A 16,790-nucleotide genomic window follows, 5' to 3' on the forward strand; every position below is an offset into this window, starting at 1 on the left:
ACTCAACGTTCAATAAAAACAACTCAGTTCATTTTTACACAACAAATACTCTAACATTTTTGATAGAAGATTTTCTTCATATTAGATCATATTTTATTCAGTTCACATGTAAAAATCCAATATAAACAAGTCAACCATCATTATTGTATAATAACTAATCCACTCTAAAATTTTTGTAGCTAAAATAGTTCAGCAACATTTACCTCATATCAGCAATAGAATCACAAATAAAATTTTAATTTCAACATCACATTGTAGTTTGTACAACAAAAAGTCCATCTAATATGCATCCTACTACCTCATGTAAAACCCCAATTAAATGCTTCCATTAAATGAACTATTACATATTGAATGAGTGAAGATCACTTCTGTTGTCACTTCACCAGCAACTAATATGCAGCAATAACAAACCTTAAATTATTTCTACCCTTAAATTATTTCTACAACAAAAAAGGATGCTGCTCATTTCTATAGCAAGAACAGTAAAAATCTCAGCTTATTTTTACAACAAGAACGTAAAAAACCTGAAAACCTCCAGCTGAGATCTTGAAATCATTAGAAGCATTGCTGAAAATAGAGGAATTTTGAAATTTGTGCACCTTGAAAGTTACTCCTCCCGATTAGAGCTCAAAAATATTCTCATCCTCCAGCTGAATACCCATTCTTGCATTTGTCATCCTCTTTCTGCATTTAATTACATTTCTTTCCATTAAGGGCAAAATAATATTTTTTTAGTGTGAAGAAATGTTGCAATTGGGGCTCTAAGGCCTACAAAGCAATTTCAGATTGATTTAGACCTTAAATGATATAAACTATGTTTTTAGGGCCCTTAATGCCATTCACCCCATTTTTTATGTACAAGAGAGAATTATTGTTGAGTAACTTCAATAGTGATACGTCACTTTATCTTTAATTTAAATGGTTTATAATTTTTTACATTCGTTTTTTTATATATATTGGTATGTTATCTGATGTGTTAGGCCACTTTTTTTTTTTATCTCTATATAAAACTATATTAACTCTCTGCACGGGGTGTAGGGATATTAGTCTTTAAAAGAACAAAATCCTATAAATTAGAAGAAGGTAATAATAAAATCTATGAATTCTAGTTTATGTATACAATATAATGATAATAATTGGAAGAGTATAATATATAGAGTTGTTGTTAAAAACAGTCTTGATGTCCTGTCGACAATGCACACACACAATGATAATAATTCTAGCTAATTAATATTTATTGGTTGACTCTTAACATACAACGATAATAAAATCTGCGAACTTAGTGCGTGTTTGGGTATTTTACTTTTTACATTTTAAAAGGACTTTTATAACTTTTAGAAAGTAAAAGTAATTTGGCTAGCATTTTATTTCTAAATATATATTCTAAAAGTCTATTCATATGAGCATCAAAAGTCCTTTTCTAAAAAAAAAATTGGGAGAGTTGCTTTTAATATTTTAAATGTAGGAGTTAAAATTTTTAACCACCTCATTTTCTAAGTTGTCCCTTGTTAATATTTTTTTAAAAATGAAAATAAAAATATTTATAATTATTTTTTCAACATATCAATTTTTTTATTATTTATAATTTTTATTGGTTAAAATATCAAATTTTATATTATTGAAAATGTATCCTCTTTAGTAATTATACATTTAAAAGTATTTTTTATCATATATTATTCAAACAACTTTCAATTTGTCAAATTAATTTTTTTAAAAAAATCCAAACACAAATCTCATTGCAGTAACTAATTTTTATTAAATAAACTTTTGACAAATGAATTTTTTCTAAACTAAAAACCAAACGCAACTTAATTATTGTTAATAACAATCTTGATGTCCCTATTGACCGACCTCCAGTTGTCCTTTTTTATTAGTAAAGGGGTGAATGTGTTAAGCTTGGGAAAATAACAATTTGTTGGAGAAAATTTATATTAGTCAAAGACTAATTATTGTCAAAACTTGAATAGACTATTGTTAATTTAAAATGAATTGCTGTCAAAACTTGAATGAATACTTGTTGATAAAAAATTAACTCAAATCAGTAAGTATTAGTTCAAGTTTTGACAACAAGTGATCTTTAACTGATATAAATTTTCTCCAATAGTCCTTGATTGATATTTTCCCATTAAACTTTTGCATTATAATTGATATTGTAAAAAAAAAATGTTTTTGCATTATTGAGATGATGTCACCTGCAAATTGTAAGTTTTTCATTTTATTTTATTTTTTTTTATTTTTATATCAGGCGTGTTCGAATCCTTAACCTCTACATATACCAAGCCCATATTTATCACTTGAGCTAGCTATCAAAGCTTGAGTTCATTTATTGTGTCCTATATTTCAAAACCCTTCTCTTGCATAGCAGCCAAAGGCGTATTTTTTTTTCCTGAATATAAGGCGAATTATATTAAAAGAAATGAAATGTGAATAATAAATTAAAAATTAATTAAAACCCTAGCATGGGCGCCAAGTGATAGAAGTTGGGGAGGAGAAATCAGAAAATAAACAAGAAATCAAAGGAGAAAAAAAGATCCTAATATATCGTCATATTGATAATTGAATGCAAGCTAGTTGGAAAAAGAATTTCGATTTGCAAGCTAATAAGAAAAAGGAGAAATCATTTCCAATGGAAAACAAAAAGAAAATCATTTAAGGTGATTTTATACATGTACAAAGAAGAATGTTAGAATTACCTGTAATTAATGAGGGTTGAACAATTACTTTGAAATTTTGTAAAGAAAGGCAGAGGAAGACAGAAAAAACACTCAAAAAAATTATTGAACAGAACATTTTAGTAAACAATATATTCAAATATGTGATTGTTAATATAGCACAATAACATACTATACCTATAGCTGACTCCACTTAATAATATTATACTAGTTGATGTTATTGTTTATCCAGCGGATCAATACGTGGCATGGTTTAATTTCACCTTCTGCTAATAACCTTGTTTAATACTAGTTACACCGTAGCATGACTCTCAGAAGAAATGAAAGAAGAAGAAGAAGAAGAAGAAGATTTCTCTACGTATAGACTTTTAAGCTATGTTGACATTTCTCTACGTATAGACTTTTAAGCTATGTACATCTTACAAAATATATCTCAAACAAAAACTTTTCAAAGGTTCAATAAATTTAATCTCGGTCAGATATGTTGACGACCTTTTGTCTCCAGCAAGAAAATTTTGGACCACCCCCTTAGTTTATTCCCCACGCCTGCAAATTATCATAGGATTCAGTAACTCTTTTAAGGCCAAGGCAACAAAGATCAAACACTATTGTTTAAGGCAATTATGTGTGCTTCTTGGTGAATAGATATCATGAATGAGTAAACATCGAATCCAAAAAAGAATTGTAATTAATAGTCAATATAAACATTCAGATAAAAAGACAGGATTCTAAGGGAAAAGGGATACCTGAATTCGGCCATCAGATGTTCCAATCACCAAAATTTCTTCATTGTCATCGATAGCCATGCAAGTGATCTTACCATTCGTACCAATCTGTAATGTATCAATTCTATTATGTTTCTTCCTATCCCAAATTTCCACAGCTCCTCCCTTGCATCCTAAGTAAATTAATTCTGAGCTCAATGCCATCGTCCTCACTTCTGAAGCAGTTACAAGTGATCCAATCATGCTATAATTGGACTTTTTCCATATCTTGAATACAAATATAAAACAGAGTTAAATGATTAACTTCGGTACAGCATTCACTGAAGCAGCATCTCAATTACTTTAGATTCTTTTTCATGCTACAAAACTCTAGACAACCCTTGGGCACAAGAACTGCCGTTTATTCCAAGAATCTAAATAAATTCTTGGGTGATGAAAGAAGAATGAAACTCTTGATTTTGAGTTATGAACTACTGTAAAATTATCGTCATTTAATAAGTTTGAATTAAGTTCATTTTAGAGGCAAAACTGATGTTTATTATGGGAATTATGCAACATTTTAACTGCTTACTTGGAAGTTTCATACTGGAACATAATTACGAGACTCTGGGAGAGGCAATTTGTTTAATTTTTTGATGTGTCCTTCTAAATATTTCCTCTAGATGATGGTAGTGATATGTCATGAAATTATAGTCTTGAGAAGGATACCTTTATAGCAACTCCATCCAGAGTAGAACTGGCTGCATATATATGTTCACCATGTATCTGCAGGGCATAAACGGGATTTGCTTTACCAAGCAATCTTTTAGAACCACTTTGAATGGTATTGACAGTTCCTTTTTCCAAATCAATCTCCTGAAATTTCAAACAAGTATTATTTTCAAAAAGGCAAAAAGGATCAAAGTGGTTAAGACTGTCATAACTCTTTAAAACTTGTTACCTGAATACTGTTGTCGTGACATCCACAGTATAGTCTCTCTTGAGCAAGAGCCAAGCATCTGATGTATTTGTTACTGTTTAACAGCCTCAGTTCTCCATGCAATGATTGAACCTTAATAATTAACAACTTAGTTTTAGACTTTAGGTGAATAAATGATTTCTCTTTTTTCCACAAGTACATAAGAACTAATTGATAAGAATTACATTCGTTTGGGGGAGAAGAAGCATTAAGTTCACCAGAGATAAAACCGACTGAGACATTTACTTTTTAAAGAAAGAATCAGATAGAGAAAAGTAATAAAGAAAATATTGCAAAATGTAACTCATAGCAATTAAACAAGCAGGATGTACTAGTGTAACAGAAAGGCTTTTTCCTGATAAAAGGAAGACTGGTGGGGTGTTATAATGGGATCAGGCATGCTAAGGGGTGGTCACATCAGACTCGTGGTCCATCAGATGAAAGAAGAAGAAGAAGGATTCATGATTTCATTTAATACCTTGACACCATTTCCCTGGGGAATGTAGCAAAATTTGTTGTTGGTTACAGCTAAATTATGAATATGATCTTTCATGTCATGCACTTGTACGCATTGTATTGCTGACTTTCCGATAGACCAGACCTGGTCGTCAATGAAAAGAGAGTTTTATTGAGATGAAAGCATAACATTAGTTTTTTCTCCAAGGAAAAAAGAGAAAGCAGAGGGTATTACCTTAACAGATCGATCAAGTGAACCACTGTACAGTCTGTCAATAGATTCTAAAATTGACAAACTTGAAACAGCCTTCGTGTGTTCTTGCGTCTCTTGTATCAGATGGAATAAGCTCCCCCTCACTGTCCAGACCTTTAGAAATTACAAAGAATTTGTCAAATGAGCTTAAGTTTTTTATATTGCACAAAGTTGTTAGACAAATTAGACTATAACATTTTTTTTTTTTCCAGATTCAGGAATAGATTCCCTTTAGTTAAGCATAAATCCATGTTCGAACATAACTGGGTCTTGCATGAACCCGGCACTTCCACTAACTACATATTGCTAGTTTGATCACATGAACAATGGTTAAAGTAAACATTGATTTAGTTTCAACTGATTATTTCAGTTATTCTAGTCGTTTGTTTCCAATACTTAAATCATTTGAGGTGCTCAAGAAATTTGTAATAGTTTAATTACCTTGATAGTTCCATCTGAATGACCTGAAAAAATTTTATCCTTGTGACAAATGACAGACAACACTTCTCCATTCTCACTGCAATCTACCTGAATTAACTCCTTATGCATCCAGATGCCCTGTTTCAATCAAGAACATTTACGTAGCTAACACAGTGGCTCTATTTTAAAACAATTTAATAATATAGAAAACTTACTGCTTTAGATTCATTCTCTTCAACCAAAAATTTGAGCATTTCAGATGCAAGGGGGGAGAATCTCTTTAGCTCTCTTAGACCTTTTAGGACATCCTTAGTGTAGGAAGAAAGATCAAGCAATGCGTCTGAAATTTACAATGTCAAGCACGCTCCTCATTTTCTTAATTTCTACCATAATGACAGACCTTCTTATATGCATCAGTAAACAACATAAAGTAAAACAATTGAATTTGAGGCTTAGAGCTTTATGCACATGGAAAAAGGAGAGTTGTTTGACATGGAACAAAATATAAAGATACCAAAATATTTATATAAATAAAGTCTGACATAAATTAGTTTGTTGCATTTTGTGTCTTACTTATTTTTCATATTTCCAGATGTAGTCAACCTGCTTTTCATTATTTCTCAAACAGAACTTTTTGTTCTAATAGAAACACATGGCTCATACAACTTACCAGGGTATTGAAGAAAGCTGTTTAAAGCAAGCATAGAAAGGACTCTATCTTCTGTGTCCTTAGAAGATTTTAATATAGATACAAAGTGCTTGAGCATGCAGACACAGGCTGCTCCTCGCGTTCCTGTATCAGGTAGAATGTTAAGCATGTATGTAAGCCATGTGGCTGACACAAAGCATGCTGAACTTAGTTGTGTACTTCGACTTTTCACGCCTTCAGCGAAAGCCTCGAAAAGGAGGCCAAACTCATGGCTAACTAAAACGGACGCAATTTTTCTCTCCCAATCATCAGCTGCCTTCTCTTCTTCCTGTTGATATCAAATGGAAAAGAAATTAATAATAAATGAGGAGACCAAAAGAATTATCTTTGTTATCAGGATGCCAAACCAAATATACGAGATTAAAAAAGACGTTTGCCTGGCAAATATCAGAAACTCAAAACCCAGTACTTAAAGATTTTAGAGAAATATACTGGATTCATTTCAAGTTCTCCGCTGATATGATCCATCTGATCAAGATTTCTATAATTTCCATTAACGCCTGCACGTTTAAGAAGGACTTCTCTAGTAAGAGGCTTCCCACTGAAGTTGAATCTTCCTTGCAATGACACTATTGTCTCAGCAGCTATTACTTGGGCAGCCGGGAAATCAGTGTTCCTGAGGCATGAAATAAGAGTATCTATAGACTCTTCACGGTATATACTCATCTTTCTTGGCTCTACCTGCACACAAAATTATGATTACAACTCCCTAGTACTAGTAGAGCATTTCAGCTTCTCAAGTTTTAAGGCATATCAATCACGCAACTGTTCCTTTCCATTCTAATATGTATGGTGAAATCAAACTTAATTTCCATCGAGAAGGATAGACAGATTCAAACCAGAAGATCAAGTTGGAGTAAGAGGCCAGCCACAACTGGACATTGGTCTTGAAGGGCTGTCTGCATATAAACGAGGAAGGTGTGCATTGTACTGAAAGAACCTTCTTCCTTTATAATGTGGAGGATTTGTTCATTGAATGTCCTCCTGAAGGAAACCAAAAGGTTGAATTAACCTATTAAGGAGCCCAAAATACATCAACTACAAAGTAAAGTAATATGTTTAACGCAACGATATATATGAACCAGATTTACCTATTTAATTTGACTAACTCAGAAAAAAATTGAATTATCTTAAAACGTTCTGCATCATTCGCCCCAACGAAGCTTTCCAAAATGGGAGAGAGCTCAACTCTTTCAGCAATGACGTGCCTGCAAGTTCCATCCTCCTGGATGCATCTTAATAAGATCTCTGCTGCAGCAATCCTCTCCTCTGCCCACTCAGCTCGAAAACTGCCAATTATATATCCAATTACTCTATTAGTTATCAAAGTCTTGGCTACTGAAGATGCAATTCTCTCCTCATTGCTTCCAAGAATCCGTGCCAGTAAAAGTACCACAGCTGACTTTGGCTTTATGCACATCTTAAGCAAGTCCTCCTCTTTCTTATCAAAAACTGTTATGAGAGACTCCAGCATGGCCATTTCTGCAAGAGTCGTAGTAGGAGGTTTCAGAAGATATATTAGTACAACAGCCTCGGTCAAGCCTTTCTTGAAAAGTGCCATAATGCATTCTACATCAGAGTCCACTTGGGTAAGAGTCTGAATAACAGCATTGTCTCTAGTACCCATCTCAGCCAGAAGAAAAACTGTTACTTGAAGCACCTGGGGATCAACAGAATTAAATAGAATTTCCATAAACCCATTAATGATTGGAGGTTTGGATAGCATGCTTTGGATATCCACTCCCAGGTTTACTTCTTTCCATAATTGCTCAATTTGAAGCACAGCCATCTCAGACTCCTCGAGGACCTCTGACATATACAGCTTGTTGATTGCATGTCGTAACTCACGAATCATCCCATCAACATTGGCCTGTGTTATAACACTATTAGGAGAAGTTGAAGGCATTGTTGACTTGATTTCTACTTCAGTTTCAGCATGTAGACTGTCAGATGGAGATGGAGATGGGATTGAATTGGGATTCTGTTCTTTCCAACTTGCAATTAGTCGTTTGAGCACATAATTTGTTTTAGGAAGTTGGGTATTTTGCAGCTTCTGGCGAGTGATTGGACAGGTTGAGTTCCCCCTGTTAAACCACTCTTCGATGGCTTTCCGTTCATATGTCTGACCTGTCTCAAGAGTCACTGGATCATCAAAGAGATTGCTAGTTATTGGGCAGACAAAGTCCTTGGGAGGCATACATTTTTCGTTTCTATGCGGCTGGTGATCATAATCTGCCATGGCATAATCTGGGGAACTAGAAACATGAAGAATCCAAGTTTGAGAACACACAGCAAACAACAAAACTATGATAAATGAATATTTCTATGGCATACCGTCCAGGTTCTGATTCTTGGATTTGGCTTCGTCGAGGCTTCAGTGATACCATCATGTTGTCTTTTTCCTACGGGACATAACTTCACTGCTTCAAAACATAAACTATTATAGCTAGCTTAGTGAATTTAGTCCGCATTGCATTTTGCTCTTCTTGTAAGTATCGATTACCTCAGTTTCTGCTTCAGATTCTGACGAATAGCAAGGCATATTTTCATCCACCGAAGGCTCAGTTCCAGCGTCTATGTCTGAATGGGATGGTAAGGACAGATTTTTAGAAGATTCTTGGTGTTTGAGAATTTTAGGAGAGACTCTTTGAGGATAAAATGGTGCATTCAACCACTTGGCGCTGAAACTGCTACTCGAGAGTGCCGTTTCGGTCCATATTGGCTGCTGTCACGGGAAAAATTAAAATTTAAAAAAGGAGAAAAGTCGAGGAGGGATCCCATTAAAAAATTAATATCAAATTAAATTTTTTTTATAATTAAAGTTTTTAACTTTAATATCTGTTTCAATACTAAAATTTTTAATTTAATATTCCATCCGTCCTAAATTATAAGATACTTTTAAATAAATTTTACATATTAATAAACTTCATTAAATACACTTAACAACCTTATTTTTTCAAAACAAAAATATAAACTTCTCAAAATATCCATAATTTAATATAATGAAAAAAAATGATGAAAATTAATTATAAAGAGAGAAATGATAATATTAAAATTGGAGTATTTAATAAAATATTAATATACTCAAAGTATCTTATATTTTGAGATGAAAAAACTCCTTCAAAATTGCCTTATAATTTGGGACAGAGAGAGTATTAATTTTTTATGAGGTCCCTATTTGTACTTCTCTTTTAAAAAAAGTAATGTGTATATCCTTTATCATATTGATTAAATAATTAATAGCTTTATAAAAATTAGAGAAAATGATAATAAAATCATCTCAAATTATGTAAATGACAATCTAATCCCTTAAAATGTCATAATTTCATTCTATGTTAATAAATTTTAAAATAAAAAATTATTTTATCAAAACAACAAGTCAAGTTACAACTTTTGCTTAAGAAATAATAACTTTTATTTTGCAAGTCACAAGAGTTAAACAATAAACCATAGTATTATTAAAAAATAAATTCTCAAAACAATAAGTCTCAATCACAATTTTTACTTAAAAAATAATAATTTTTATTCTGTAAATTGTAATAGTTATACAAAAAATTACAGTTTATCAAGTGTAATTTATATTATTAAAAAATTTTTCACAATAATAAGCTCCAATCACAATTTTTATTTAATAAATAATAATTTTTATTTAAAAAATTGTAAGAATTGAATAAAAAATCATAATTTATCAATAAAAATAAAATAAACTTTTTAATTTAAAATTTATTAATAAATTTTTTTTATAAATTTAAATAAAATTATAGTATTTTAAAAAATTAAATTATTATTTATATAATTGTTAAGACTTTTATTGTTATTTTTTCAAAAATATATGTATAAATGAAAAGCAACTTAGAAAAATATAACAAAAGTAAGTACAACATTACATTATACCGTCCGTTCTTAAACAAAGGCACACTTGTTTCCGCTGTCTCCCCTTGGCTATGCTCGACTTCTGCATCTTCTCTATCGCTCTTCAGAACCGACAATGGCGGACTGGTTGACGAGTCCCCGTTATTATTCACCAAAACTTCTTTGAAGTACTCGGCAATAATCCTGCAATTATCATCAATAGCCTCTTCGTAGTCTCTCTCCAATTCCCTTAGCTTTGAAGCTTGATCATTGCTCATCTGCGACAAAGATTTCGTGGAGGGCAAGACGACATATTCATCCGAAATTGAATAATCGTCTGGGTAGCGCGCTGAATTTTCTGATGTAGATGGCAGTATTCTCGCTCTTTGTTCATCGAAGGATCGGAAAACTGGGAGGAGGTGGAGAGAAAACAGCTGCTCGTAGAGAATCGGAGCGATTTCCGATCGGGCCAACGAAGGGCTTAAATAGAAGGTTTGAAGAAGACTTAAGGCGGCTTCAAGTTGGCGCTTGTTGATCATGTATATGAGAGAGAGAAGGAAAGAGGAAACGGGGTTTTGAGGTAGAGGAAGGAGGAGCTTCTCGGCGAGGTTGAGGGAGGAGGATCGAATGGCGGGATTGGAGACAGAGATAGCATTATCGAGAGTATTGGCGGCGAGATTGAGGTGTTTGAGGGTGATTTGGCTGGAGATTTGAGACTCACGAAGGAGGGTGGAAATGAGGCGGCGTCGGAGCTGGGAATGCAAGAGGACGTCGGAGATGAAGGCGGAGGTGTGTTGAAGGATCTGAGAAGAAGTGGTGGTGGTGGTGTTGGTGGTGGTTGAGATGGACATGGCGGTGGTGGAAGCGAGAGGAGCAAGGAGAGGCTTTGGAGGATGAAGACAATGGAGTTTGGAGTCACAATATTGGAGGCTTCTTTCATTAGTATCGGTAATAGCAATTCAATTTGCCGGCGCGAAAAGTCTCAGCAAGGACGGGCAGACGACTGACTCTGATATGACCACTTTGCATTTTTTTTAAATATGCATGCCAGAATTATTCCCGCAATATTACTATTTAATATTGAACAATGTTTTTAAAAGGGGACCCAACCGGCCGGTTGGATCGAAAATCAATCATTGGTATGATCCAATTAATGTTCAAAACAATGGACTGGCTGAAACGGTCAAGAATCAGTAAACTGATCAACAAACTGAGAAGACCGAAAAAGGTGACCGGATGACTGGTTCAAGAGGTGTAAGAGATTCAAGCTGAAAAAATAAGAGGGAAGAGGCTTAGAGGAAATGTGAAGATGAAAAAAGAAAAGATATTTATAAAAAACCAAGGAAAAAAAAAAAAGAGATTTTATAATAAACCACCACCTTAGGTATGTCTTTCCTGTCACAAAACTATCTGTTCGACCATGAAATCATCTGATGCCAAGAGCCTCAAAATGATAGCCACGGCCACAGAGTAGAGGTGCACATGGGCTGGGTTGGGTTGGGCAAGGCCTTGCTCGATGCCCTGCCCAAAGGATGCATGGGCTGAAAAGTATAACCCGCTGCCCAGCCCTGCTCGTAAGATGCCCTATTAGCTTGGGCTGGGCAGGGCAAGTTGGACACCTTTGGGTTGCCTTGCCCATCAGATAATCTCCCTTTCCATCAATTTTAAATAAAACTATCATAAATCAACAACAATGACCCAACCCATCAACTCAAAATAACATTCATAAAGATGTAAACTATAAATACAAAATAACAGCTATGATATTCAATTATCTATAATTCAACATCTAACTTGAAATATAAAACTACCATAAGTCTTGACACATAGTAAAATTATTCATAATGCAATCCAAAATAATAGCTACAATAATCCATTAAAAATAATAAATTTTACAAAAGTTTGGAGCATCGTAAAAAAAAAAATAATTTCACAGAGTAGACTTCAATTTACAAAAAACTTCTTCCCAATTCCTCTTTCCGTCTTTCCTTAAGTCTTAATAGTTATATATAATTGACCCTTTAAAAAATATATTAATGTACCCGGGCTGGGCCAAATGGGTAGGGCATGCTACCCTGCCCGTGGCCTGGCCCTGTCCAAACATGCCTAAGTCATGTCGGGCAACTTTTTTTAGGGCCGGGTTGGGCAAAATTTTATCGGGTTTGGGCGGGCATATCGAGCAATCGGATTACATGCACACTCCTACCGCAGAGGAAAGGAGAAAATGGGGTTGGGGGCTTTTTGTCTTTTGTTATTATATGAAGGATATTAAAAGCATATTTTCTCTCCATGTGCAGCATCCCATTATTATATTATTAATATAAAGAAAACATAACTTTAGTCCCTATATTTTACTTGCATTTATTATTATTTTTACATTTTTTTTTGATGTTTTAGGTCCTTTGAATTTTATTTTTCAGTGTTTTAAGTCTGAATAAAAGGTCTTACCTTGAAAGGACTTGAAACTTTAAAAAATAAAAATTTAAAAATTTAAAACATTAAAAAAAGTGTAGGATAAACAGCAAATGTGAGTAAAATATAAGAATCTAAAATTATATTTTTTTATTAATATATTAAATAATAGAGCATGGAGAAAGAAAGCAATGAAGCGACGTCCGTCATGATATTAAAAAGGAGCCGTTAAAAAAAAAGTGTGAAAAGAAGCAGCAGGAGTACAGGATAATACAAAAATTATTTATTATTTATTTCATGGACAATGCAAACATTTTGATGAAAAGATTAACATTAATACCATTAAATGTTAATTTTTTTGGATAATCAAGGAAATTTTATTAAATGCTATTTATATTATAAAAAATGAAGTGGATGAAATAAAATATATTAAAATATTAGTTTTTATGATTTTGCATGAACTAATTTTGTGACATAGATGTATATATATTATTAAAAATATTAAAATAATTACATTTAGTTCAACTATGATTTGACCTCAATCGAACCATTAACTCTTGAACCAAGGAATCGTCCTATTTAATAATAGATCTAATTTTTAAAACCCTAAATATTTAAAGCTGTTTTTTCAAGTCTATGATATGAGTCCAGTGAAGTAATTTTTATGTACAAAAGAAAATTATTGTTGAGCAACTTCAATAGTGACACGTCACTTTATATTTAATTTAAATGGTTTATAATTTTTTTGTTCGTATTTTTTATATATATTGGTATATACATATTTCATGTGTTAGGCCCCTTTTTTATTTTCTTTATAAAACTAGATTAACTCTCTGCGCGAGGGAAGGGAGATTACTTTTTAAAAGAACAAAATCCTATAAATTAGAAGAAGGTGATAATAAAATCTATGAATTGTAGTTTGTATATACAATGATAATAATTGGAAGTGTATCATACCTCACAATAATACCTGTTCATTTTCACCTCTCAAAATAATATTCAAGATGGCTCGAAGGGGAAAATGTAATAGTCTCATTATGTTTTATTTGATTAAATTATATCTTTATTATGTTTTAATCATATATATTTATTGATATTCAATGGTTAAATGTGAGTTTTCAAATCAACAAACCTTTATATAATATAAAAACTTTTAACTATTTATACTATTTATAAGTTATAAATAAAAAAGTTAAGGGTCATTTTTATTCCCTAACCTTACCAAATTATCATTAGGAACTCTAAACTCAATTATGGGTAATTTTTATCTCTCAACATTAAATATTCCCTCCTTTATTATCTTGATAAAAATATTTAATGTTTATTAATCATTAGTGATTCCTACTATTTTGTAAATATTTTTATTGAAAATTATTTTTATTCCTCAACTTTTATTCGAAAAATCAATGAACACCTTCAATTCAAATATTTTATGATAAAAATATTTAAAAATATAATATAAAGCTCACTAATTGTTGAGAGGATCTTTAAAGTTAAAAGGATATTTAAAATTAAGATGTCAAATTAATCAATAGTTACACTTAGAATCCCTAATTATCTTTTGGATAAAATTGGGAGGTGAAAATAACCATTAATCCCACATAAAACAGAAGAGATGAGGGGCATTTTGGAGATTTCATTGACTTCGAAGTGTGGAGGAACCCAGGTAGGCCGCCTTGCCGGCCAAATTGACCGTTACAAGGAACAATACATTCACATCATCACATGTTCATCGCATTGAATTGAAGCCGTGCTTCAATCCGTCCGTGTTCCTCGCTTTCACTTTCACTGTCAAGTTGTACGATTTCTGTTATTTTACTCCGCGAGCTCTCCCACGCGTCTTCTCTTGTTTTTTTTTTTTTTTTGGTTTTTTTTGTTCTATTGACTAGTATTTTGGAAAATGTGGAGTATTATATCACCTCTCACTTACATTAATCCGAACCCTTGTAGGATTTTTATAACCAACAATGACTGACCTCATGAATATCTTAAGAATGCTCTTGGTATATTTAATTATTTATTAAATAAATGAGTAAATTATTCTCTAAACTTTAGGTTAAGTAGCACCAAAGATTTTGAATTTATTTTTTTGTGCAAATTGCTCTCTCAACTTTTAAAATAGTGCAACTTGACCTTACCATTAAATGAAGTTAATTGTGACTGTTATTTGACCAAAAAATGATGTCAAAAATTATATAAAAAGTGAAAAAAAATACAATAAAGGACTTGAAAATTGCAAATAAAGACCAAAAAAATTACATGAAAGAATAAAAAAAATTGATCCTTTTTTATAATTTTTAAAGTCCACTTTTTATCATTTTATGGTCAACTAACTATTAAAGTTAATTTTTGTTGATAATAGGGACTAAATTGTATTGTTTTTTTAAAAGTTGAGGAAATAATTTTCACAATAAACAAATTTAAGGTTTTTGATGTTATTGAACCTAAAATTCAGACAATAATTTGCTCATTAACTCTTATTTATTTAATGCAATTTCATATTGCAGGTGTTGAACTTAAGACTTTGAGATAAACTAATCAATTTTCACAATCTTTTTTTTTTAAAAAAAATCCATACTAGCTAGCATTCTACGTAAATTCCACTACGTTTCTTTCCGCGCAGCTTGTTTGTGTGTGTGTGTGTGTGTGTGTGTGTGTGTGATTTTTAAGTGCCCCTCTCTATCGTCTTCAGTCTTGTTTTTTTGATTGGGATAAATAAAGAATATAAGTTAGTTGCCTTAGGTTTCGCGCTGCCTTGCTCTGTATTTTGATTCAGGTCATGCATCGACTTATTCGTTCGATGTTCAAAACATAATATGCAGAGTACACATCTTTCTCATTGACTCTTACTACTTCTGATATTCTAGCAATAATCTAGCTCCTCTTGCATTCTATGATTCTACGCATATTTTTTAATCACCTTTTTATAATAGTTTCTCCGCGCATCTACCGTACCTTCATGCAAATTTATTTTTATTTCTTAATTTAATATTTCATACTTTTTAATGAAAATAAATATGATATTATTCTATAATATTAACTAATTTTAATTTGAATTTCGATATATATATATATATATATATATATATTTGAATACATAGACAGTCACGGCGGCAGAGGAAAGAAGGACATGAATGGAGTTAGGGATTTTGTCTTTTGGTATTATAGGAATTACGGAACTAGGAAAGATAATTAGACTGGAGGAAGCATATTTTTTCTCCATGTGCAGGCATCATATCCCAGCGTCGAGCAAAAATCAAAAACAAAAACAAAGACAAAACAAAATAAAAAACAAAAAGAAAAACGACAGGCGAGAAGACTTTGACATGAGAGGAAAATAAAAAAAATTATTTATTATTTATTTCGTGGACAATGGAAAAATTTTGATGAAAAGATTAACATAAATAAAATTTTGACAAAAATAACCTTATTCATTGTAGAAATATATTTGTATATAATAAAATTTAATATTTTAATATATTATTTATATAACTTTTATTATATGTTACTAATTAAATAAAAATAAAACTGTAAATTCTTTTATTTGACGGCTAGCAAAAAAAAATATTTTTTCAATTTTAATTTTTATTTATTATATTATTAAATATATAATAATCTAAATTTTAAAAAGGGAGGGAAATTTAATCAAAATGGAGGGAGGCAACAGGTAGGAAATGAAAAGATTCATGGGTGAATTTGAAAACTAAGTTTTTTTTTAAAATCTTTCCATATTTAGAGAAAAAAGTTGGAAGTAAAAAATATGTGAGTCTCACATGTAATTTTCCTCTCAATTTCCTCTCCCTCTCGTTTTTTCTCTCCTTTGCGAAGCAGGAGAAAATAACATTTTCTACCAAACACAATATTAGTGTTTGGAAAAATTTTAATATAAACCCAATGAATCATGTCATTTACAGTTTATCCAATAAAAATATAACATGTTATATATTATAAATATAAATTTATTCTGTGATGATGATATAAAGAGCCTTTTTATTTTCTATTTTCTCCCCCCCCTCATTCCATTGTAATCGTCTCACACAGTAATTGAAGCATAATTTTATCAGAAAGCACATGCTTGCTGCACATGATCTTACTCACAATGGATCATTACACTTGGACAATACGTATTTGTGCGTGTGTGTGTGTGTAGGCTCTTCATGCACCATATTCTTTCTGGAACACATCGACAAAAGGGTTATCATCATTAGTGATAACCAAACGCCTGTGAATTCCAACATTGTCACCTGAAATCCCCACATCTCCACGAAAATCATCATCAATGGTACAAAAAAACAAGCTTATAAGTGACAACCCCTTTGGCGCTCCATAGTGC

At 31.9% G+C, this 16,790-nt stretch overlaps 1 protein-coding gene across 3 annotated transcripts; it reads right to left on the minus strand.

Moving 5' to 3' along the window:
- Nucleotides 1-2,921: 2,921 nt before the first annotated feature.
- LOC129287424 (putative E3 ubiquitin-protein ligase LIN-1) lies at nt 2,922-11,141 on the minus strand. 3 transcript variants are annotated; one of them, XM_054923574.1, is made up of 16 exons: nt 10,081-11,141; nt 8,697-8,918; nt 8,528-8,595; nt 7,285-8,448; nt 7,033-7,177; nt 6,626-6,874; nt 6,353-6,461; nt 6,155-6,277; nt 5,700-5,824; nt 5,506-5,622; nt 5,047-5,178; nt 4,834-4,956; nt 4,338-4,448; nt 4,106-4,252; nt 3,419-3,664; nt 2,922-3,218 (listed from the first exon to the last, which is right to left on the minus strand). In XM_054923574.1, the coding sequence occupies exons 1-16, from the start codon at nt 10,894-10,896 to the stop codon at nt 3,201-3,203; spliced, it is 3,915 nt and encodes a 1,304-aa protein (XP_054779549.1). In that variant the 5' UTR covers nt 10,897-11,141; the 3' UTR covers nt 2,922-3,200. The 3 variants fall into 3 exon arrangements, with proteins under 3 accessions (XP_054779549.1, XP_054779548.1, XP_054779547.1); XM_054923573.1 differs by having other exon boundaries at nt 6,155-6,461; nt 8,697-8,915; nt 10,081-11,139; XM_054923572.1 differs by having other exon boundaries at nt 6,155-6,461; nt 10,081-11,139.
- Nucleotides 11,142-16,790: the final 5,649 nt, after the last annotated feature.

This window comes from Prosopis cineraria, unplaced genomic scaffold (assembly GCF_029017545.1).
Source record: "Prosopis cineraria cultivar Desert tree isolate PC_DT_omini unplaced genomic scaffold, ASM2901754v1 PC12, whole genome shotgun sequence".
NCBI lineage: Eukaryota > Viridiplantae > Streptophyta > Magnoliopsida > Fabales > Fabaceae > Prosopis > Prosopis cineraria.